This window comes from Pongo pygmaeus, chromosome X (assembly GCF_028885625.2).
Source record: "Pongo pygmaeus isolate AG05252 chromosome X, NHGRI_mPonPyg2-v2.0_pri, whole genome shotgun sequence".
In the NCBI taxonomy this organism is placed as follows: domain Eukaryota; kingdom Metazoa; phylum Chordata; class Mammalia; order Primates; family Hominidae; genus Pongo; species Pongo pygmaeus.
The window spans coordinates 37,954,106-37,979,101 of NC_072396.2; the positions used below are offsets into that span (position 1 = coordinate 37,954,106).

The following is a 24,996-nucleotide window of genomic DNA, read 5'->3' on the forward strand; positions in this document are numbered from 1 at the left end:
ATAGAATATATTCCAAGTTTATTTTTCTGTATTAGTATTACCTATGGGACCAGAATAATTATTTTGGCAAGGATATATTTAATTTCCTATGTAATTTTATCCTGCTTCAGTATCTTAGTCATTTTTCCTTTGATTTGTCAAAAAAATTATAGAAGTAAAAAAAGAAATTTAGTTATTTAGGTTTATAAACAGTCTAAAAATACAAATATTTCTGTTGCATTAAATATGAACTATAGTATAAAATAAATACATGTGTTCTTTGAATTTTAAACTTCCTTTAACTTATAATGCAAATAGTAGATATTAATATGTACTTTTTATATATTTCATTCTCTAAACTATGAATGTTAACATGGTTTATATACTTGACCTTTGCAAAGTTTTGAGCAGTCCACTCCTACTGCTGTTGTTCTAGCATTATTTCCTTCCTAATATGGTAGTCATTTTTTTTTTAACTTTTCTCCCCAGTCATTTCTTGCCTGTCCTTAACCCAAGTCTGCCCATCCACAGATATTGAAAGCTTCCAACCTTCAGGAACTGCCCTTCACATTACTCCTAGAAAGCCCTATCTAACCCTATAGATGAAACTGTTCACTTTCAAAGGTTGTTTGTGCCTAACCTTTCTTCTGTTTTTTCTGTTTGCGTTCCTCATTTGCATTTCAGTTCTTCACCTTTTAACTGAGGCTAGTTTTCTGCCAGAATCTCAGCCCCATTTAACCAGGGGTCAGAGCATCATATTGTCTTTGTCTACTTGGTTTCTGGTTGGTTCCTACTACCAGGAATCAGGATGCTGAATATCCCTAGAATCCTTACCATTGGAGTAGGTGGACTCTAGTCTACTTCAACTGGGGCTGTCAAGAGGAAAAGGATGTTAGAGTCCTCAGCAGACTGGGAGGGGGCCTGGAGCAAATCCTGTGTTAAAATGGGATTTTGTTTTTTCCTCTGGGACCCAAACCCACTCTTGACAGTTCTGTTCTTCACATGAGAGTATAGTGATTGTTCATTATTCAGAAGATTGCCCAAATTATTTTTTCCTCTCATCTGTTGAGCAATTCCTGGCCACATGGATTATCTTCCTTAGTAATAATATGAATGTCAACAATAATAATAACCATTCTATGTTGCACCAGATATTTTATTTTTATTATTTTTATTACCCTGTAAGATATATGGCTTTTATCTCCATTTTCTAGTAAGTACATTGCAGTTCAAAGAGTTTAAGTGCTCAAGCTCACTTTGGAGGTATATAGTAGAACTGAAATATCAAATCAGGTTTCTCTGACATTACAGCATGGAGCATTTTTTTAGGAGACCCGTTGCATGAAGCATAGTTTTGGGCTGTCTCTACTCATTCTCAGTTTCACACAGTAAGACTTTGTGTTTACGAAGATAAAATATATATTGAGGATTTACTATATATATGAAATATATATTGAGATGCATTTCATGCATCTAGCATTACGATCTAACATGGATTAGTGCTTAATGAATATTAACTAAAGGAATGAGAGGAGACTCTAAATTTGTTAGAAAGGGTAATCTCCCTGTGCGTAACACAGTGGCAGGCATGTGGTAGGTGCTAAAAAATAGTTGTTGAATTGATGAGATCACCTACTCAAATATTGTTGAATTAATGATATTATCCACTATATCTTTCCATTAAAAGAGATGACTGTGAATTTAAGTAGCTGAGCCATCGATCCAGTTGTCTGGTAAAGAAAAAGATCAGTTTAAATGGATGCTTTTTCCTTTGGATGCCTGAAAGTGTACTTGGTATCATATAATGAATTCTGCTTCCAAAAGAAGGCTGTCACTTACTTGCTTCATCTTACTTGACCTTTCACTGATTCACCCCCCAAAACTTCTTCCTTGACTTTTGCCTCTTCCCTGGATAATGCCATTAATTCCCACAACTTCAACCTCATTCTTCACACTGAAAATTCTCACATCTGTACCCAGTCAAAATTTTTCCCTGAAGATCCAGAGGCATATACGTGACTGCCTACCTTAAAGTAAACTGTCTAAAACAGAACTTCTCCCCCTGCCTAACACCCCACCTATATGTCTGCTTTTTCTCCTTTTTTTTTCTCATTTTGTTAAATAGGAAGGAGGCCCTGTATTCGGGATAAAGACTTCTGGATCCTGGGTATAAACAGGAATGTGACCACATGGGGCTCCCTTTGCCACTCCTTTGGAGAAATCACAGTCCTAGTGCTAGAGTTAGGGCCCCTATATTAAGGAGCTAATGGTAGTCTATATCACCCCCTCCAAAAAAGTTTCTGCTTTTTATTGCTTTTCTGTTAACCATCTACTCCTCCTTGCTGATACAAGCAGGGATGGTAAGAAAGTGAGCCCTCTTTCTCATTACCTCCTTTTCTCAAGCATATCTGAGAGAATGCGATCTGATTATTATTTATAGGCTCTCATCCCAAACTTATTTTAAATGCAAATCTTGAGATTAAAACCATTTTATCTTTTATCTAATATTGGATTGACTGCAATAATCATGTGATTTCATAGATTACTTTGAGAGTTTATACTGCACTGTAGGTTTAGATATCCCAGTGTCTATCTGTAGCCCATAATTAGTGAAGACAATAATATTCTCTTGAATTTTTATTGTGGTTTCATGTCTACAGAACACTCTCAAGGCTTGTGTGGATTTTTTCCCCATTCTCCATTTCTTTCTTAGCTGGATAATAGGCCACAAATTGTTTGATGAATTCCTTTTCCTGTTACTTCCCATCTTCACAAAGGTAGAGTTAACTCTCACCTCCCTCTCTGGGCCTATCCATGGTTTAATCCTTCTTGTGCTGTAGTTACTGGACTTCAACTGATGGTATTAATGTTTTTTCATGTTACATTGCCACAATGGCATGTGGTTTTGCTTCTCTTTTTTTCCATCATCACACACTTGGCAGGACCAATTTGTCTAAAACCGTATATGACTTGTCTCCAAACAGCCTTATTTAAGTCAGATGTTGTCTCTGTAAAACGTTGGCAAAGAAATCTTAAGCATTCCCTTCCTACATATAGTCATATTAAATAGAACTTTGTGAGGCATTGCATTCTTTTTATTCCAAAAATGTTTAATATAGCTCCATATGTAGTATTGACGGAAACTATGAATTCTATTAAGATGGCCAAAAGTTAATGAACTTCTGCCATGGACCCTGGTGGACTGAACAAAGGAGGACAAATGTGGGAATAAAAACAAAGACAAAAGAGTATGTTTGGAAGAAGGGGTCAGGGGCTCCTTGCTTCTGGTGAACAAGGGCCCTGAGCTTCTAGAGCCCTTCGTATTTATTGGGTAAAAGAAATAGGAAGAAGGGGTGGTTGTCGATCAGCGGCTTGATTTAGTGCAGGCCTGCATGACTGCTTTCTCCAGATGTTCCAGTAGATAACCTCAAGGAGCATGGCACCAGGAAGTGACTGCCTTCAGCATACCTTCTGGCGGCAGGTACAGATGTGAGTTTGCCCACATCCTGCATTCATGATAAACAGTTTGCTGTTTGATCATATAGCCTCCAGTGGAATGTTGAGTTGGTCATGACCCTCGGGCTTTCAGCTCCCAACAAACTTCTAGCCTCCTTTTTGGTATAGGTAAATCTTAGTTGCTATATAATAATGTATTATCTGTCTGTCTGTATCTACATTTAAAGAAATGTGATTAAAACTCATTTTGTTGGAGGTTCTCCAGCCAGCCAGGGTTAAAGCAGAGTATCTCAGAGAGCACTGACTTGATCTTATTTTATAGCTTAGGTTCTAGCACCTTCTTGGGTAGATATTTCTCATTGTAGTGCCTCTGTTGTTTTAGAACCATTGCCTTTGATTTGACCAGAAGCAACAGCATTATTTTCAGGGAGTATTACCAGACCTTAAGGGTGTCCTTCTGTGGGACCAAGAGTGTGTGGTGAGGTAGTACAAGTGCTTCCTTCACTGTGCATAGCAATATCGTCCCACAAATAGGTCCCGTGCTTCAGGAGTGCCTGTATTTTGAGGGATTAATTGCATTAGCCTTTATGGTAGGTGACAGGATATTCTGTTCCAAACTTTATGCTTACCCTACTCCACTACCACTTTCTTTTAACTAATTGAAGTCTCAGGCGAGACTTCAAAAATTTTGAAATTAAATGTTATTCTAGTACTTCTGGTTCACCGAAAATCAGGTAAGTTCAGCATATTACAGAACAGCCTTGCTGTGCAGCACTCTGACAACTTTGCACAACTTAATATAGGATATGGGGGCAATGCTTGACTGTAGTCTGACCCAAGTCTTGGTGAAATGCCCTGCAATTCTGGCTAGAGCAAGGAAGGTAAGAAGCCTGGTGAGGAGCTGCTGTGAGACAGTTTCTCATCCCTGTCGTGTAGGAAACTGCCATAATACCATTTCTCACCCATTTTCTAGTTTCAGTTGAATGCAGAACTTTTGACCTTATACCCTGTGTGGGATAAGCCTGTGAATTTTCTTGGGTTTAGTTTAGAGATGGCTCTTCAACAGCACCATGATCCATTGCTTGGACCATTTGTCATCTGTATCTTCTAGTTTGGTGTCATGATGTGAGACTAGGGACTTGGGGAACTGACACTATGCTGATTTAGCTTTTGATGTCTGTGTAAGTAATCAGTTGTCTGAATTCATCTGGGCCAAATCTCCTTTACCAGCCAAATCAATGGAAGTGTGCTAACAGCTGTATCAGTAATACTTGTGGCCCTGTTAGCCATCACATTGCTGATTTGGTAATGTTTAACTGTGTAACAAAGTGGGACTCTTACTGACCAAACACCCAGCTAGTATATGTACTATGGGATATTCCTTGAGCCTTCTACTTGTCTCTGGGCATAATGGAGCCCCCAGTTTGGCAGGTGGACAGAGGCCAGGGCTGTATATCAGAATTACTCTGAATTGCTTTTCTCACATTGTCAGCCCAAGGAAGATACCAAGACCTGCTTATTGGAAAGTCTTATTTACACAGCTAGAAGGGCCATACCAATTCTGAAGCTGCCCTCACACACACATCTACCTGAGTGTGGTAAGAAAGGAAGCATAATAACAGTGTTTGGGCCTACTCAGAATGGTGCACTTTGAATATGTGGTTGCCTCCTGCTCGTCAATCCTGTGGTCTCCTCAGTCTATGGTGTTTTGTGTTTCAAAGAAACTAAATGTTTGACCATATAAGCATCTGTAAAACATTTTCTAGTTTGGCATAATATCTGGAAAAAATAGAAGGCAACATGGAGAATAATCTCTAAAGTATACATTTTTGTAAAAAAAATGCAATACTTGATTTTGCATTATATTCTTTTCTAATATGGGCATTTAAGGCATTTTTGCCTTCTAAGCACTATTTTAACTGTGTTTATAGATTTTGATATGTATTTTTATTACTATTTAGTTCAAAATTTTGTCTATTTTCTCTTGTAATTTATTCTTTAATTCAATGATTAATTTACAATTGTGTTTTTACTGTCCAAATATATAGGGTTTTCCTGGTTTTCATGTAGGTAAATTTGAGAGGAAAATGTTAACATAGCAGATCTGTGTTAACATTCAGCAGATCTCCTTCATATCTCCAAGGGAACTTGGAATCATGATTGACTCTTGACCAGCCACTGGGAATGTGGCCCTTTGGATGTCTTTTACATAAATGGTGGATTTTTTTTTTGGTACACCTGGAGCAATGGACCATGTAGGTACCTGTTTGTCAAAATTGCTTTGTACAAACATCAAGATTGATAAGGTATACCTGGTTTCTAAGTCTTGGTTATTGTGGCTGGTCCTATAGCTGGATATGCCTATATGGCCAGCCCTCTATAAAAGCTATGAATGCTGAGACTTAAATGCTCTTATGCTCTTCTTCAAACAGAGATATTCTGTATATGTTCCTATATTGTGCTACTAGAGAGAAAGCACATATAAAAAGCCTATGTCTGACCTCTCTGGGTTCTACCCAATGCATATCTGTTTCCTGCTGCTTTTACTCTGCTCCTTTTGCTGTAATACATTTTAGCCTTGATTATAACCTAATATTGAGTCGTTCTGATGAACCTCGAACTTGAGGGTGGTCCTGGGTTCCCCAAAACTGTATTCTAATGTAATTCTATTGTGGTCAGAGAATACACTCCATATGATTCCTTTTTTTAATGTTGAGACTTGTTTCATGGCCTAGAATATGATCTTTCCTGGTAAGTACATCGCATGCCCTGAAAAGAATGTGTATTTTGGCATTACTGGATGTATTGTTCTATAAATACCAATTATATAAAAGTAGCTAATAGAGTTCAGATCTTCTATGTTTTGCTGATTTTGTTTTTCTAGTTCAGTTAATTGCTGAGACAAGATTGTTAAAATCTCTAGTTATGATTGTGGAATTATGGATTTCTGCATTCAATTCTGACAGTTCTTGTTTCATGTATTTTAAAATGCTGTTATGGGATCCATATGCATTTGGTATGATCTTTTCTATTGAATTGACCCTTTTATCATTATTAATTGTTCCTTTTTATCTCTTATAATACATTTGGTTTTTATATTTGTCTTGTGATGGCCATTCTAGCTTTTTGCTTAACTCTTAGCAAGGTGTATCTTTTCCATCTATGTACTGTTGACACATCTGCATATTTATATTTAGAATGAATGTCTTATAAATAGTACATAGTTGCTTGGATTTTTTTATTTTTACCTTCTGACAATCTCTGCCTTTTTAATTGAAATCTAGTTCAGTAATTTTTAATATAACTGCCAATATAGTTAGGTTTAGACCTAAGATCTGTTTTTTTTTTATTTTCTACATGCCTCTTCTGTTTTTTCTTCCTCTTTTCCAGCTTTTTTTAAATCTGAAAATGTTTTCAGAATTCTATTTTATTTTTCCTATTGATACTCTAGCTATTCTTTTTTTTTGGCACTTTTTTTGATAGTGGCTGCCCTAGGGATTATAAGATACAGCCATAGCTTTCATAGTCCACTTACTTAGTTAATAATATGCTACTTCAAGTAAAATATGGAAATCTTACAAATTTCCAGGCCCACACCCCTATTCTTTTGATTGTAGTTACTACATGTAAAACAAACTCCCCTCTACTCACACAGCCCACAAGGCACTGTTATCATTTTACTTTTAAACAGTTATTTGGTTTATATAGAGGAAAAAAAGGATAAAATAGTATTTTGCATTTTCTCCACCATTTACCCTTTCTGATTCTCTTCATTCATTTTTGAGTATCCCAATTCCATCTGGTATCATTTCTCTTCTATGTAAATAACTTCTAGCATTTCTTATAGTTCAGGTTGGCCGATGACAAATGCTTTTAGTTTTATGTGAAAATATCTTTATTTCACTTTCACACTTCAGTGATATTTTTGCTGAATATAAAATTCTGGGTTAACATTTCATTTTTTCATGCTTTAAAGATGTTTTAACAGTTTTTCAGTCCTCCGGTTTTTTTAATTTAAAATTTTAATTGATGAAAATTACATAGATTTGTGTAAGATGATGTTTTAAAATTGAGCTTGTTAACATATATGCATTACCTTACATGTCATTTTTGTGGTAACATCACTTAAAATCTACTTTCTTAGCAATTTTCAAGTATACAATACATTGTTATTAACTACAGTCACCATGTTGTACAGTACATCTCTTGAATTTATTCCTCCTGTCTAACTGAAATTTTGTATCATGTGACCAACATCTCTTTGATCTTCCCCCACCCAGTTCATGATAACCACCTGGTATGGTTTGTCTGTGTCCCCACCTAAATCCCATCTTGAATTGTAGCTCCCAGGTCCCCATAGGAGGGACCTGGCGGGAGGCAACTGAATCATGAGGGTGGGTCTTTCCCATGCTGTTCTCCTGATAGTGAGTAAGTCTCACGAGATCTGATGGTTTCATTAAGGTCAATTTCCCTGCACACGCTCTCTTGCCTGCCATCATGTAAGACATCCCTTTGCACCTCCTTTGCTTTCTGCCATGATTGTGAGGCCTCCCAACCATGTGGAACTGTAAGTCCATTAAACCTCTTTTTTTTTTTTTTTTTTTATAAATTACCCAGTCTCAGTTATGTTTTCATTAGCAGCATAAGAACAAACTAATACACTACCACTTACTCTCTGCTTCTATTAGTTCAACTTTTTTAGGTTTCATATAAATGAGATATATGATATTTAACTTTCTGTGCTTGGCTTATTTCACTTAATGCCCTTCAGGTTTATCCATGTTGCTGCAAATGACAGGAAATCCTTTCATTTTAAAGGCTGAATAGTATTCCATTGTGAGTATATACCACATTTTCTTTATCCATGTATCTGTTGAAGGATACTTAGGTTGATTCCATATCTTATCTATTGTGAACACTGCTGCAATGAACATGTGAGTTAAGATATCTCTTTGACATACTGATTTATCTTTTTTTGGATATATACCCCATAGTGGAATTGATGGCAGCAGTGGCCCACCTAGAGCAGTCACTGCCATGACACTGGCTGCAGTGGGGGAGGTACGGCCAGGGCTACTCACTCCATGGAGCCAGCAGGGGCTGGGACTAGGCAGGAGCCGTGCCCTCCCGGGCACAGCTGTAGCCACCCAAGTCATGGCTGTGGACCCAGGCCTTCCTGTGCCCTTGGGGGCTGGGAGCAGGCTGGAGCCCTACCCCTCCTGGGTGCAGCTGCAACTGCCCAAGTTGTGGCTGCAGACCCAGGCCTCCCTGTGCTCCTTGGGGCCAGGAGCAGACAGGAGCACCATCCTCCCAGGAGCAGCTGTAGCTGCCCAGCCATGGCTGTGGACCCAGGAATCTCTGTACTCTCGGTGGTCTGGGAAGGCCCCCTATGCCCCTGCTGGCTCAGAAGTACCTGCTCCTGCTGCCTGGCCTTTCCCCACTCCTGGTGCCCACTCTGATCTCAGGGCAAAGTTGAGGCTGAGCCCAGGCACTGTTGCAACTGGCCAGGTGGGTGCCAACGAGCATGGGAGGTAGGTCAAGGGGGAGCTGAGGGCAGTTTGGTGCTGGCGTGCAGGCACCCCTCAGCACAAACAGCCTGGATGCCATGAACAGCGGCAGGAGGCAGACAGGCTCCTGAGTAGAAAGGGATAGGTCACCAGTGAAGCCCCACCTTCTAGTCAGGGAAGGCCTGAAGCTTGGAAGCCAGGCTGCCAGTCACACAGACTGGAGTGGGAACTTACGGTGCTTTTCCCAGCCCACCCATAGCCGCTCATGGACTAGTCAGCATGCACTTCCCCCACTCTGAAGCACATAAAAATCCCAGATTCAGCCAGACTCAAGGAAAGGATGAGATGTCCAGCTGTGGAGAGTAGCTACCCACTCCAGGGTGTCCTCTCTGCTGAGAGCTGAACACTCATCAAGACACTCTGCCTGTGGAGAGGAGCTACCCAATTCTGAGCTGTTCTGTCGCTCAGTAAAACTCCTTTTTGCCTTGCTCGCCCTCCATTTGTCCATGTACCTCATTCTTCCTGGATAAAGGACAAGAACTTGGAACCCACCAATGGCAGGGCAAAAAGAGCTGTAACACAAACAGGGCTGAAACACACCCCTTGCTCACCACGTTGTAGGCAACAAGGAGAGAAGAGAGAAGGAGAGAAGAGCTGCTTCCCTTCTGGGAGCCCAGACCTAGGAGTTCCCTGAGCCAGGGCTGTGACACCCTGTTTGAGACGCTGCGGTTCCTGGCATTTCCAAGCTTCTGGGTGCTACTGTGTTCCCTGGTGGCAGCTGTGGAAGCTGCTTGCTGTACGCCTGGCCCAGCCACAGCCTTGCAGGGAGCCAGCGCCCATGCCAGCATCTGGAGTTTCCTGCCCCACTGCAGCCAGCATGTCTAGCTATGAACAGAGGCTGGACCCTATGCTTGCTCACAACGCTCCTCACCGCTCTACGCCTGGCTTGCCCTTGGCAGGCATGGGAGCCAGGCTGGTAGTGTGAGCCGAGTGTAGCCTGCCAGGCTGAGTGGGTGGAATGAGCTCAGCAGGCCCAAGTAAAACTCAGGCAAAGACGCCACTGGCCACAGAGGTTTCTGGCTGGTAAAGCAACACCACAAGAATCTTGTGACAGAACTGCTGGATCATATGGTAGTACGTTTTAAATTTTTTGAGGAACCTCCATTCTGTTTTCCAAAATGGCTATGCTAATTTACATTTCCACCAATAGTGCTGAAGATTTCCCTTTTCTTCATATCTTTATCAACACTTGTTGTCTTTTACCGCTTTGATAAGTGCTGTTCTAATAAGTGTGGGGTATGTCTAGTTGTGGTTTCAACTTGCATTTCCCTTGGTGATGCTGAGCATTTTTTTTATATACTTGTAGACCGTTTGTATGTCTTTGAGAAATGTCTGTCAGGTACTTTGCCCATTTTAAATTTAACTTATTTATTTTTGAGATGGAGTCTTGTTCTGTTGCCCAGGCTGGAGTGCGGTGGCACAATCTCAGCTCACTGCAACCTTTGCCTCCCAGGTTCAAGTGATTCTCCTACTTCAGCCTCCCAAGTAGTTGGGATTACAGGTACCCACCACCATGCCCAGCTAATTTTTTTGTATTTTCAATAGAGACAGGGTTTCACCATGTTGACCAGGCTGGTCTTGAACTCTTGACCTCAAGTGATCCACCTGCCTTGGCCTCCCAAAGTGCTGGGATTACAGGCATGAGCCACTGTGCCGGGCTAACTTTGCCCATTTTTAAATTGGACTATTTGTTTTCTTGCTATTGAGTTCTTTGAGTTCCTTATATATTCTGGCTATTAACTCCTTATCAGATGTATAGTTTGCAAATATTTTCTTCCATCCCATGGGTTATCTCTTCATTCTGTTTATTGTTTCCTTGGCTGTCCAGAAGCTTTTTAGTTTGATGAAATCTAATTTGTCTATTTTTGTGCTTTTGTTGCCTGTTCTTTGGTATCGTATTCAAAAAACTATTGCCCAGACCAATGTCATGGACCTTTTCCGTTATGTTTTCTACTAGTAGATTTATAGTTTCAGGTCTTACCTTTAGGTCTTTAATCCATTTTGAGTTGATTATTGTATATAGTGTGAGATAATGGTCCAGTTTCACTCTTTTGCATGTGGATATCCAGTTTTCCTATCACTATTTATTGAAGAGACTCTCCTTTTCCCATTATGTGTTGTTGGCCCCTTTTTGAAAAATCAATTGACCATTAAATGTATGGGTCTGTGTCTAGGCTCTCTATCCTGTTCTATTTGTCTGTGTGTCTGTTTTTATGCCAGCACAATGGAGTTTTGATTACTTTAGCTTTGTAGGATATTTTGAAGTCAAGTACTGTAATGTGTCAAGCTTTTTTCCCCCTCAAGGCTGCTTTGGCTATTGGGGGTCTTTTGTAGTTCAACATGAATTTTAGGATCATTTTCTCTACTTCTGTGAAAAATGTCATTGAAATTTTGATAGGGATTCCATTGAATCTATAGATTGCTTTAGGTGGCAAGGACATTTTAACAATATTAATTCTTCCATTCCATGAAAATAGTGTGTCTTTCCATTTATTCATGACTTTTCCAAATTTTTCAATGTTTTATAGTTTTCAGTGCATACAACTTTTACATCCTTGGTTACATTTATTCCTAAGTGGGGTTTCTTTTTTGGTAGCAACTATAAATGGGATTGTTTTCCTGATTTATTTTGTAGGTAGTTCATTATTAGTGTATAGCAACACTACTAACTTTTTTATGCTGATTTTGTATCCTGTACCTGTTTTAACCAAATTTGTTCATTACTTCTAACAGTTTTTTGGTTGAGTCCTTCAGGTTTTCTCTATATAAGACCAATAGTTTAACTTTTTATTTTCTGATTTTCATTCCTTTTATTTTTTTTCTCTTGCCTAATTGCTCTTGCTAGGACTTCCGTGTTCTATTTTGAATAGAAGTTTTGAGAATGGGCATCTTTGTTCCTGATCTTAGAGGAAAAGCTTTCAACTTTTCATCACTGAGTATGCTATTAGCTGTGGGCTTGTCATATATGGCCTTTATTGTGTTAAGATACATTCTTCTGTACCTAATTTGTTGAGAGTTTATCAGGAAACAATGTTGAATTTTATCAAATGCTTTTCTGTATATATTGAGATGATCATATAGTTTTTGTCTATCATTCTGTTAATGTAGTGTGTCATATTTATAGCTTTCCGTATGTTGAATTATCCTTGTGTTCCAGGAATATATTCCATTTGATCTGGTGAATGATCTTTTAAATATGCTATTGAATTCAGTTTGCTAGTATTTTGTTGAGTATTTTTGCATTTGTGTTCACCAGGGATATTTGTCTGTAATTTTATTTTCTTTAATGTCCATGATCCATAGTTTCTGATGAGAAGTTAAGCATTAACTGAATTGTTGTTTTGACTGTGATATATCATTTTTCTCTTGCTGCTTTCAAGGCTCTTTCTCTTTGACTTACAGTGGTTTATTATTTACCTCAGAACGGACTTCTCTGTATTTATTCTGCTTTGAAATAATTTCGTATCTTGTATATATTCATTGCTGTCATTCATCAAGTTTGGGAAATTTTCATTTATTATTTCTTCAAATATATTTTATGTCCCATTCTATCTCCTCTTCTACTGGTATACTAAATTCGCTTATGTATGACTGTTCGATATCATCTGTTAAGTTTTTGAGCTTCTGTTCAATTTGTTTCATTTTTTTCTCTGTTCTTCAACTTGTGTAATTTCTATTGATCTATCTTCGAGTTCACTTATTCCTGTCATGTCCATTTTGCTGTTAAATCCATCTAGTGATTTTTTTCATGAATTATGTTTTGTATTTTAAAATTTCCTTTTTTATTGCCTTTATTTCTCTGCTGAGGCTTCCTATTTCTCTACTGAGGTTTTCATGAATTGATAAATCCAACGCCTCTGTCATAATTGAGGTTGGTTCTGATGTTCTGCCTCATCAAACTGTGTCTTTTTACCTTTTAGTATGCTTTGTGATTTTTTTGTCAAAAGCTGGAAATGATGTATTGGGTAAAAGGAACTGAGGTGAATAGACCTTTAGTGTAAGGTTTTATGTTTATTTGGTTAGGGATTAGGCTGTGTTTAGTATTTTCTGTAGCCGTAAGTGTCAGGAAATAAAATTTCCTCTGCTGTCTTTGTTTTTTACTTCCCTGTTATATTTGAGTTCCTCTAGCAACTTTTTCTTAAGATCTGAGATATGCAATTCTTTCTGTTGTATCCCCCTGTTATTATACAGGATCCCTATTGATGTAGTAAGGTGTAGGGAGAGAAGTGTTCTATGGTCCTATGATTGGGTCTCAGTCTTTTAGTGAGCCTGTGCCCTAGACTGTGACCTTCGCAAGTGCTTCTCAGTTTTGCTTTGTTTTTCTCACCTTAGGTGAAATAGGAAGGCTAAATGGGAACAGGAATTGGGCATTTCCTTCTTTCAGGTCAGTTAAGGTCTGCTAAATCCCCAGTTGGTTATGTTCTAGTAATACAGTTGGCCCTCTGTATCCATGAGTTTCACATGCATGGATTCAACCAACCATGGATGGAAAATGTTTGGGAAAAAAAGCAATAAAGAATAACAATACAATAATACAAAATAACACAAATAAAAATTGCAGTATAGCAACTATTTACCTAGTGTTTATATTGTATGAGGTATTATAAGCAATATAGAGATGATTGAAAGTATATGGGAGGATGTGCATAGGTTATGTGCAAATATGACACCATTGTATATAAGGGAGTTGAGTATCTCTGGATTTAGGTATCCGTGGATACTCAGGAACCACTATAGTTTCACCTGAGGGCAGGCCTTGGGTAAGAAAGAGAATGTTCTTGAGTGCTTCATAAAATGGCTTTTTTTAAACTCTCCCTGCCTGAAGCCCAAAATAATTTTTCTTTTATCTTTACTGTAAGAACCTGATAGGGCTCCTGGAGCTAAAACTCACAGAAGTGGGCATGGGTCTAAGATTGGGCCTCCCTGGAGTTTCTAACTCTCAAACTACACTTTATGTTTTCTTAGCCTGATACTGGTTCTGGAGTTTTCTCCTGGGCTTCTGCTTCAGAAAGTTGGATTTTCTGTATCTGCCTGTCTGTCTCTATAGTTTTGGGGGCAGTGGTTTGTCCTGTAATTGCAACCTCTAATGGATCCAGGAAGAGTTGTTGATTTTCACTTTGTTTAGCATTTTTCTTGTGAGGATAAGAGTGATAACTTTTAAGCTCCTTACATTCTGAACCAGAAAATGAAAGTCAGGTTTTCATGAATTAGAAACATGTCTATTTGCATTTCATTGATGATAACCAGTTTAAAATCTTCATGTTACTTCCAACATCTGGTTCATCATGGAGTTGGACTCGATTGATTTTTTTTTCCTGTTTATAATGTGTTCTATTTTCTTGATTCTTTGTATACTGGGTTCTTTTGAGTTATATCTTAGATATTATTAATGCTAAATTGAGGAAATTCTGGATTATGTTATTTTCACCCAGAAAGTATTGGTTCCTTTGTTTTAGTATCTAGTTTTGTTGACTGGGCTTGAACGGCTAACTCTATTTCTTTTGCAGCAGCTCTTATCTTCATTCAGATCTTTTGTTTTTGGATGGGCTGCTGAAAGTCTGGACTGTATAAGCATGGTTCAGTGTTTAGTCAGAAATGTGAGTAGACAGAGCTTAAGGATCCACTCTTCAGCTCTTTGTTGTCAGTGCTCACGGTTTTCTGGGATCCTTTTTTTTTGTTTTTGTTTTTTAGGCCTGAGTGACTCATACTTTGTATCTAGTCCTGGACTAACACCATCTCCTCTCCTGCAAGTGAGTACACCAACTCCACCAGTGTATCTTTTTCTCTTCACTCACCAGTACCTTCAGGGTGGCAACTTTAGTCTCAGTTTAGAATTGTTCTTTTGCTTTGTATCTGTTACACAGGAACATGGTTCAGGGTTCAATGTGCATGAACAGAGTTTAGGAATTCCCTCCCTGGCTCTCTTCCTTCTAGTATTCCCCACTCTCATCAGCATTTACCAACTTTTCTGATTTCCTAAGACAAAAAAAAAAAAGAGAGGATTTTTTTTTCTATGTGTATCCCCTTCTCCACTAACTTGTTCACCACAAGGACTGCACTTAGCCCAGATTTAAGTCTCCATTCCTCCTAGCAATTGTGGGTTCCTCATCTGAATCTGTGTGTTTCTGTTCACTGTCCAGTACCTTAAGTTCATTTCTGTTTCTATTATATCCATGTTTTATAGTTATTTTCTCTCTCTCTCTATATATATATAGATATATATATAGATATATTCTATATAATATATAATATATAGATATATTCTATATATAGATATATTCTATTATATATAGATATATTCTATTTTTTATGTATATATATTCTGTAGCAAACGACATTACTATCCTTTGTCTTATTCTCATATCTCATATCTCTTTACTATCCTTTGTCTTATTCTCATATCTCTGAGATATATATATATATATGTATATATATATGCTGAGGAGGGAGAGGATCCTATCGGTTCTGAGCTCATCATACCCAGAAATGGAAAGTTTTCAGGAATATTTCCTTGAGGGCAAAAAATCTCTGCTTTACTGAATAATCTCTTAGCAACCAGGACCATGTGTTCCTTCAGTAACTTTTGGTAAGGTAGAATCTTGTGATGTCCCATCCTCTTGATTTCCATATAACGGGGAGTAGGGGAGGGAGACATTATGGAGATAATCAGAAACCTTTGGAGGCTATGAGCAACCTATATAATCCCACCTCCCTCAGTTATACTGAAATTTGAGTAGCTTTTCACAGAATCTGGAAATTTTTTATTAACCTAGTTAGGACTTTTTTGAGCCAAATGCTCATTTCTACTGTTCTTAATACAATGCCTGCCACAAAGTTAGGTATTCAGTAAATACTAGTTGAATCTATTAATTAGGGATTCACCATAAATTACTCACCACTAATAAATTACCTAAGTGTGAACATTTTATCTCAGAAATAAGATGATTAAATAAAAATATTTGCATATTTTTCATCTTGCATTCATGTTGATACACAGCCAATATATTTCAAGTCATTTTAAATAAAAGATTAATCTGTCCATGATATACTTTGTTAGATAAAGCTATTTAAATGAATTGTTTTTGGATAAATCCTGTAATGGTGTTTTCTACTTCTTCTGTTTAACTCATTTGTTGAAAGACGGTAGGGAATGGTGGACCAGGTAATTAAATAAAGTTCATGTTGTAGTTTCTGCCTCATATGATAGCCAAAGTAAATGAGATTATTAACATGAACACTTTAAAGATGTGTATCAAAATTAGGAGGCTTATAGAGATTCTCAAGTAATTAAGTGTGTAGCATAGCAAATAATGACTTTCTCTAATATTGGGGTTAAGATGTTCAGCAGAGTATGAATTATAAAATCTCCAAAATACAACTTGAAAGACTTTTGACTTTTGGCCCATTATCCTCTTGTTAATGCACGTGTAAGAGATTATGTGGGGTCTTTATGTCATTATGGCAAATTATAGGCTGTGCTATAGGTGCTATTCAGTATTGGATACGAATGAGTTCCAAGTAGCTTTGTTGATCTTTCACTAAAACTAGGGATTTGGCATTGACTTATCAGTGTGATTATTGTAAAAGAGATGTAGTGTGGAACTGTTTCCTGAGATTAATCCAAGTATTCAGTATCATAATTTAGAAACTCCCTTCAGTTATCTGCCCTACGTCTCCATTTACTCAGTAATGTACGCAGACTGGGAAACCTTAAGAAGGGTTGAGACTTCTGGGTTCATTACAGAGCTGTGGGTAGCCATCTTGCTGTTGTTGACTCTAGTGACCTGTAACTACAGATCAAGCTGTATGCAGCCTTTTTCTCCTTCAGGTAAGTTGGGTTGAAATCCAGTGCTCCAAGCTGCTCTGAGGCTTTAATTGCATGAGTGAGCACTGAAAATGTGAAAAACAATTTTAGACCAGAATAGCAAGGTGAGTAAGGCCAAAGAATGTATTTTATGGATATTCATGAATGTCACCCACAGAATTCAATAATTTTTCCAGACGATTCTGAAAGATTATAATTTAATGGATGTTTGTTTTATTCTTCTGAGGACCCAGTTGAAATCCTGTTGATTCTGTAGCAGACCACATTACTATCCTTTGTCTTACTTTTATATCTCTGAGGTAGATGAATGCTTCAGAGGTAAGGTGTTGTATTTTCAAAGGACTTTTCTATGTTTCATTGTATCTGTGTGATCAGAAGGGCAGGGAGAAAGTCTGTTTTAAAATTAGCAGCATGAGATATTAGAATCCTATAATGCTTATATGAAGTTTGGTGAAATGGTTAGCCAAAGAGAATTTTCTCCTCAAACTAGTAACTAAATTGATATGTAGGAGCAGCCTTTCCTGAGTGACTTTCCTTGATAGCTAAAACTGCAGCAAGACATTTCAGAAGCAGTTTCCAAGGAAGTGAATGGATAGTGAGGTAATTTTCTCAAGTACTTGGATTCTGATTGTCTCCAGAGGTTTTGAAGCTGTTAGTTACACAATAGACGGATTTGATCTCCTAGGATCTTTGCCAGGTTCGTAATTGCACTGAGATTTTTAATGATAACAAATGACAACATGATGTCCTTCTCTTTATTCTGGGAGTGAGGTAATTTGTACATAAGAAACAAAATTAGGTTTTAGTTTGAAAGGCTTGGAGAATCAGACTTCTTTTAGGCCAGATACAGTGGTATATCTGAGAGAGAGTTATACAGCCATTGAGTTGTAATTGCTTGGTTCATTAAGGTATCCTTGAAAATCATTAGACTGTCAGCAGCATGAGGGCAGGTTTTATGTCATTTTGGTAATCATTGAGTCCTAGCACAATAGTTGACTGTGGTAAGTCCTTATTAATTTTTGTTGGAAGAATGGGAAGTATATTGAATTGCAATGTCTTTTTGCATTTTTTTTTTTTTCTTTTTTTAGCATGGGATTAGAGGCAGCAGTTTTGGACAGGAGGCAAGTCTTTTGGCCTTCTACTCCTGGCAGGCAAGTCTTCATTTTTTAAGACTCTCAAGTGTCACCATGTTTGTGAAGACTTCTTATCTTTTCTAGGTGCAATTGACCTGACTAGTCTTCCTATAATGTGTCCTTTACTTACTGCTTTTATAGCATCTGTGATGAGTTTATTGCATTTTTATTTGCTTCTTTCTACCATAGTAGAAGGTGCAATTATTATTCATCTGTCTATTCCTGGTATATATATTAGTAGAAAAATGTTCCACTGCAAGTAACAGTTAGCAATAATTATCGGCCAAGGAAGTTAATCTCAGAAAATAGTAAGAAATGTGTATAAAATATAGGTAGATATATTTTAAGTGCTATTTATAATGAAGAAATAGAACCATCCGAGACTAAAACCAATAAAGGACTGATTAAATAAATGATAAATATTTATATAAGGAACTATGAAGTCACAATTAAAATTTATGCATTCTCCAAATTGCCTGCCTTAAGTATATATCAGTTTGGTGAACAGAAAATATTCTTGACCCATATCATACAATAATCTGTATTCAACCCAATGTTGGTTTTGTGTTATACATAAAGTAGAAAAGGAGCAGTAAAGAGGAAAATGGGAAATTAAAATATTGTTCAAATCTACAGTGAAATAAAGGTAGTGAAGTAGGCAACTGGTTTGTTTAGACAGTCCAGGGGATTTGGTATCTTATTCATCAGTTATTGAGTGTATTCTCTGTGCCAACTAAGTGTTGGATGCTATGACAAATGCAGATAGGCCAAGTCATGGCCTCCTCCCTCAAAGAACTTGCAATCTGGGGAGAATAATACACACACAGAAAATGGGTGAGCAAACAAAAATGAGTACTACAGATTTGAATGCCATAGATATTCAGAGGACAGAGTGATTAACATCCTCCTGGGCTGATGAAGATACATTTCTAAGGAGGAGAAGAATTATACTGTCATTAACAGTGGCTTTAGGATTTAAATAAAAATGGAAGGAATATCATATTTAAATGAAGGAGAATGGTGTGAACAAAGGCATGGAAATGAGAAAGTAGACAGCATTTGCAGAGAACTAGCTTGACTCAAATTTTAAGATTCTTCTTGTAGTAGAAAAGCAAATAAAAAGGGCCAGAACTCCGAGAGCCTGTCTTAGAACCTCTGATTCATATTTGCATGCCTTTATATTTGTTGCTTTTAATTTGCAAGTTGCAAAAATGGGCATTTTAATATTAGAAAATCTACTGTAGGACATATGAAAGTAAGCTGAGAGCTGATAATTTTCCATTCTTGGTTCAATACTTTAGTGAGGACAACATTAGATTAAGAATCAGACCTGGAATGTGGTACTACAGGTTATAATAAGTAGTAGCTCTGTAACCAAACTAAGCCTTGGTTTCCTCATCTGTAAAACAGGTATGATTATTCACCTCTCTGGACTCACTGGGTTTTTAATGAGCAGATCAAGTAAAATGGTGTAAATGTGCTTGATGCAGAGCTGGGGGAGCAAGAAAAAAAATCTTCAGACAGAACTCCCTCCGTACCTCTGTTCCTGTACCTCAACTCTGATGAAAAGATATGTAAGTAGGGGAAAGAAGGGATTTACAGATAGATTTGAATCCACCTGAAAATGGAGTACTAAAGTGGTAATAGTCCAGAAAATGTTCCCTCCACCCAGTACCAGATCCTTTAGTACATTGTTTCCAGACAGTTAGACTCCAGTATAAGGTTTTGGGGATACTTTTTAGCTGTAACCATATAATAACAAACATCCTGTTTTCTTTTGGCTGATTGATCCCAGGGCTGCACTGATTCTGTAAACCAACTTGGCAGGATTTCCACAAACTGCTTCTGGGGAGTAGTAATTCTTAGAGACCCAAGGCTACCCCCAAATGAACTATACTACTTTGCCCTTAATTCTTTAGAATGGAACAATAATCAGAATTATCTTGGCCCATGGAATTGCTTATCAGCAGTTCTCTCAGGACTGCTGTTCTTTTTGGAGAAGGGCCAGTAGAGTGAGTCAGATCTTTTATGTTTTGTTTATAGAGTGGCGATCAGACATTGGTCTGAACCACCCAGGTGCAATGAGTTTCCTTTGGCATGATCATTCCACTAGGTAGGTAAGCTTTCGATTGTGTCTAAGTTGTTTTAAGAAGCCATTTGAGTGGGCCAGTTTCTAAATATGTTATACAAATATAGAGTACATTGCTTCTATGCTATCTTGTCCTTGGCTGACTTATAAGAAAGAAGTTATAAGAAATTATGACATTAAATGTGTTATTGTATATACTATAAGGATGTTGAAGACATCATTCATTACATTTCTTCTTTTGAGGACACGGGATAATTTTTCTGTCTAATCTCAAAATCATAAGTTATAAAGTTTTTGGGCAACTGGTTTATTTTTATCTTGGGGATACCATAGCTTATGTAACAAATTTTTTTTTTTGGCATTGGCTACTAGGAGGTTTACCCCTTCCTTTGTCAAAATTACAGAACCTTCTATAACTGTTTTTTTTTTTTTTTTTTTTTTTGTATACAGACCTGAATCCTGTCTTTGTCTTATCTCTCTTATTATTGATCTTTCCCTTTGTCATGTTTTTCTCAAATGCTTATTTTTAAACTTTTATTTTATCTTCTTTTATTACATGATTTTGTGTAAATCATGTTTAATTCTTTCCAGAACAGGCCTACCTAGTGTGAAAAAGTGAATTTGATCCAGAAATATTAAGTTTAATTTATTGAATTGGTGTACATATTTCCTTTTTTATCATGATTTGGTGATAATCTAGGACACCAGTTAAGTGATATCCAGAAATATATAACAACTGAAATTTTATGTAAGATAATTTGTGAGGTAAAGCAACAATTGATCATATGCATATAATAACCCGTGCAATGAACAAACAAAGTATGCACAGATTATATCTTGGCCCTTTCTTCTCAAGCTTCCCTGAGTCTTCATACATTTCACCTGGAAGCCTTTCATAGGAGAGGAAACATACTCCTAAAAATATCTCACAGTTGGTGAAGGAACAGAATGGACTTGTCTGGTCGGAATCAATTATTCTACACTCACCCTTTGTGATCTAACTCTTTCACTGCCATACCATCTCCACTTCACTATAGGAAAGCTTCAATTTTTGTAGTTTATTTCAGTTAAGTATTAAGAGGCAAGCTGGTTAAATTAATTGACACATGTGAAGAGCTGATAACCCCCCTGTTTAATTTTACCAGTAGTATGCACGTGCTTGCCCCAAAGAATAAGATAGCTCTGTCTCCAGATGTCTTGATCTAGGTTTTCACACTCTTCTTCCCCAAGGAAATAATGTAGCAGTATACTAAGATATACACAGCTATGTTATTTGCAACTACAAAAATATAATCAAATCTTAAAGGCTGCATAATTTTCCAGTGTATGGATATAACAAAGTTTATTTCCAAATGGTAAAACATTTAGGAATGGTTAAATTATGGTACATGAATATAATGCAACTATTAAGAATCATGTTTATAGGAAAATTCTTATAATGTATGAATAAAAACATAGAATACAAACTGGAATAACATATGAGCTCAACTCATTAAAATATCTTTTTAATTCAATAAATTTTGCATGTCTGGTATGTGTCAAGTTTAATGATGCATATGAGGAAATAGCATCAAATAAGATATACGTGATTTCTGAAAGCATTAACTAAAATAGGACATCATTACAAAATCAAGTCTCCCTTTGGAGATTGGTCATTTTTAATCTAATGTGATGAAGCTAATAATTTTCTAGTTCGTGGACTTTCCAGGACCCTCGTTTCATTTCTCTTCTGCCTTCTCTCTGAGAATTCATAGCACTCCAGTTCAATTAGATTGAGTTGAAGAGTTTAAAAGAAAAAGAAATCGATAATTCAAGCCTAGAATTCCACATTATTTTTAGATTTTCTTTACCTATGTAGTTAGTGTAACCCAAGAACATCACCTTCTCCCAGGAATCCATCCTTATAATTTTGTCTGGGCTACTTCTGCAGGAAAAGATACTAGTTTGCAAAGGGAAAAAGTGCTTCTGCACGTGCCTTTTAATTTTATCTTACAAACAAATCTACACTCATGCTTTTATGAGATGTAATTCTTATTGTTATGTAGCTTTAACAATTTAATTTTTTATTGAGACAAATTTCCTTTGAATAATTTTTAATGGTATTTATAGAACATGGATCTTTACTTAGAAAGTCTTTATTGAACATGTAAATCTTATTTAAGAATTCATCTTGCAAAATATATATTCTTGAGAATTGAGGCTAACGTTTTATTATCTCTGTCAAGTCAGTATATTTTGGTTCTCCGGGTAGTTTTAATGTGATATTCTTAAACATTCACTACAGTGACATGATTTAGGAGCTAGTGATGCAACAGTATTACATGTCACAGAAATAACTGTGTCCTTCTAAGGCCTCAGAGGCATATCACATTTGTCCCAAATGCTATTTGCAACGATTTCTCAATGTCATTTTTTTGTGACATGCTTATACAGTATGACAATGTGAGAGTTAAAAATGTGAGAACCTATTTCTCTCTGGTTGAATTGTCTATATTGACCTCTTGAAGTAATTTAGTGTATCTGGCCTTATTTATTTTAAAATTAAAATACCTGAACTTCTTATATGATCACTTTTAAAACACCAGATTTTTACATTTGGAGCTAAAATTCTGTGCTGTGGTATGCCTAAGATAATACAACCAAAGCCACATTGTTTATTCTTCTACTTTTTCACTTATGCATGGTGTCCATTATGCATTGATCTTGTCCAGCAAAATTAACTTTTTTAACTGATTGTTCTGCTATCTGAAGAATCTTATTAAAATTTAATCGGTAAACTAAAAATAAGCACCTAATGCCATAGTGCATTCTGGTAACTCATAAAAGAAAAAAAAAAAGAAAGTAAAGCCTAATGTAGGCTTGTGAGGTTAAAGGAAGGTTAGTATATACTTATTGGCCATTCAAGGGTATATATAAATGACCATTTTTCCTCTTTTGAGAAGTGTGATATAATGCAACCACACTTACAAGTGATATACTTTCCCATTTGCAGAATATTTACTGTTTTGCCTACTGTCACTGAACTGCCCTGAGTTATATACCACTATATAATAGGGTTAAAACTCATCTGTGTCCCTTCATTTCCATGGAAAAGACTTTCTGGACAGTGGCTAAGGCTAACATAAGATTCTTGAGCTATCTCCTATGTGTGGCTTACTTCCCACCCACCAAAATGAAGCAAATCATGTCCAGATGCATTGTCTTCATAATGGCTTCTCTCTTTTTTGTCTCATTTCTACCTTAAGGATTCCTTCTGCCTTACTGCTGTTCTTATTTCTCTTATATTTCTAGAAGAGGCACCTAACTATATTCCTACTATTAGTTCTATCTTCCTTTTATTTTGATGACTGTTCTGTTGCTCCAAGACTCTTATTTTCACAATATCATACAGAACTCATAAGTTTAGAAAATTATGGCCTTTAGCTGATCCAAAAAGTGTTTTATGTTTAAATGGACAAAAGACTTGAAACAGGCACTTCACAAAAGATATTCAAAGGGCCAGTGTACACAAAGGTATTCATTTTCACCACTCATTAGGAAAATGCACAATGTGATACCATTACCCCCACAAGAGTAACAAAGATGAAAAAGACAATACCAAGAGTTTGTAAGAATATAGAGATATAGAATAATTGAAACTCTGCTAGGAGTATAAATTGGTAAAACCACATTGGAAAACTGTTTAGTAGTAATGAGTAGAGCTGCATATAGGCAGCATGTGACCCAGTAATTCTACTTCTACACCCAACAGAAATAGAAATATAGGCATACACCCAACAGAAATAGATATATAGTTTCATCAAAAGACATGCACAAGAATGTTTACAGCACTACTTGTAATAAACCTAAACTTGAAATAACTTAAATTTCTGTCAGTAGAATGAATAAATAAATGGGAATATATACCTAACATGGAATCAGTAGTGAGAATGAATGAGCTACAACTATATGCAACAATATGGATGAATCTTACAAACATGATGTTGAGCAAAAGAAGCTTGATCCAAATGAGTACATACTATGATTCCATTTATATGAAATTCAGAAACACACAAAACGTGTAATAAGTCAGGGTAGTCGTTACCCTTATTAGGAAGTAGTAACTGGACAGGAAGCAGAAGGAGGGTTTCTGGGGTGCTAGTACTATTCTGCTAAGTGTCTTGATTTGGGTGCTGGTTACATGGATGGGCTCACTTTGTGAAAATTCAACAAGGTGTATACTAATGATTCATATACTTTTCTGTATGTATGAGATATATATATTTTATATAATTTTACAAAAGAGCAATAGTATATGCTGTATTATTTATCTACCACTGCATAACAAATTACCCCAAAACTTAGCAGCTTCATGTAACAAACATTTGTTATCTCACACAGTTTCTGAGAGCAATCTAGGAGCAACTCAGCTGGGTGGTTTTGGCATAGGGTTTCTCATGAGATTGCTATCCAGATGTAGGCTGGGGCTGCAGTCATCCAAAGGCTTGACTGGGCCTGGAGCATCTGCTTCCAAGATGGCTTCTTTTTTTTTTTGAGACGGAGTCTCGCTCTGTCGTCCAGGCTGGAGTGCAGTGGCGTGATCTAGGCTCACTGCAACCTCTGCCTACCAGGCTCAAGCGATACTCCTGCCTTAGCCTCCCGAGAAGCTGGGATTACAGATGCCTGCCACCATGCCTGGCTAATTTTTGTATTTTTAGTGGAGATGGGGTTTTGCTATGTTCGCCAAGCTTATCTTAAACTCCTGACCTCAGGTGATCCACTGGCCTTGGCCTCCCCAAAGTGCTGAGATTACAGGCGTGAGCTACTGGTGCCCAGCCTAAGATGGCTTCTTCATGTACCTGTTGAGGGATGCCTCAGTGAAAGCTCTTTGTATTGCCAGAGGCTACAAAATAACCTCACAGATAACATTTTATATATATATAATATGCTCTTACCTATGTGTTTATA

The 24,996-nt window shown here is 37.1% G+C and overlaps 1 protein-coding gene across 2 annotated transcripts in view; it reads left to right on the forward strand.

Moving 5' to 3' along the window:
- PRRG1 (proline rich and Gla domain 1) overlaps positions 1-24,996 on the forward strand; it is a 103,478-nt gene that overhangs the window by 13,053 nt on the left and 65,429 nt on the right. For both annotated transcript variants that reach the window (XM_063660839.1, XM_063660840.1), the window contains exons 2-3: positions 19,371-19,534; positions 20,004-20,073. In XM_063660839.1, the coding sequence (XP_063516909.1) occupies positions 20,058-20,073 (16 nt within the window). In that variant the 5' untranslated portion in view covers positions 19,371-19,534; positions 20,004-20,057. The remainder of the gene's footprint in view (positions 1-19,370; positions 19,535-20,003; positions 20,074-24,996) is intronic.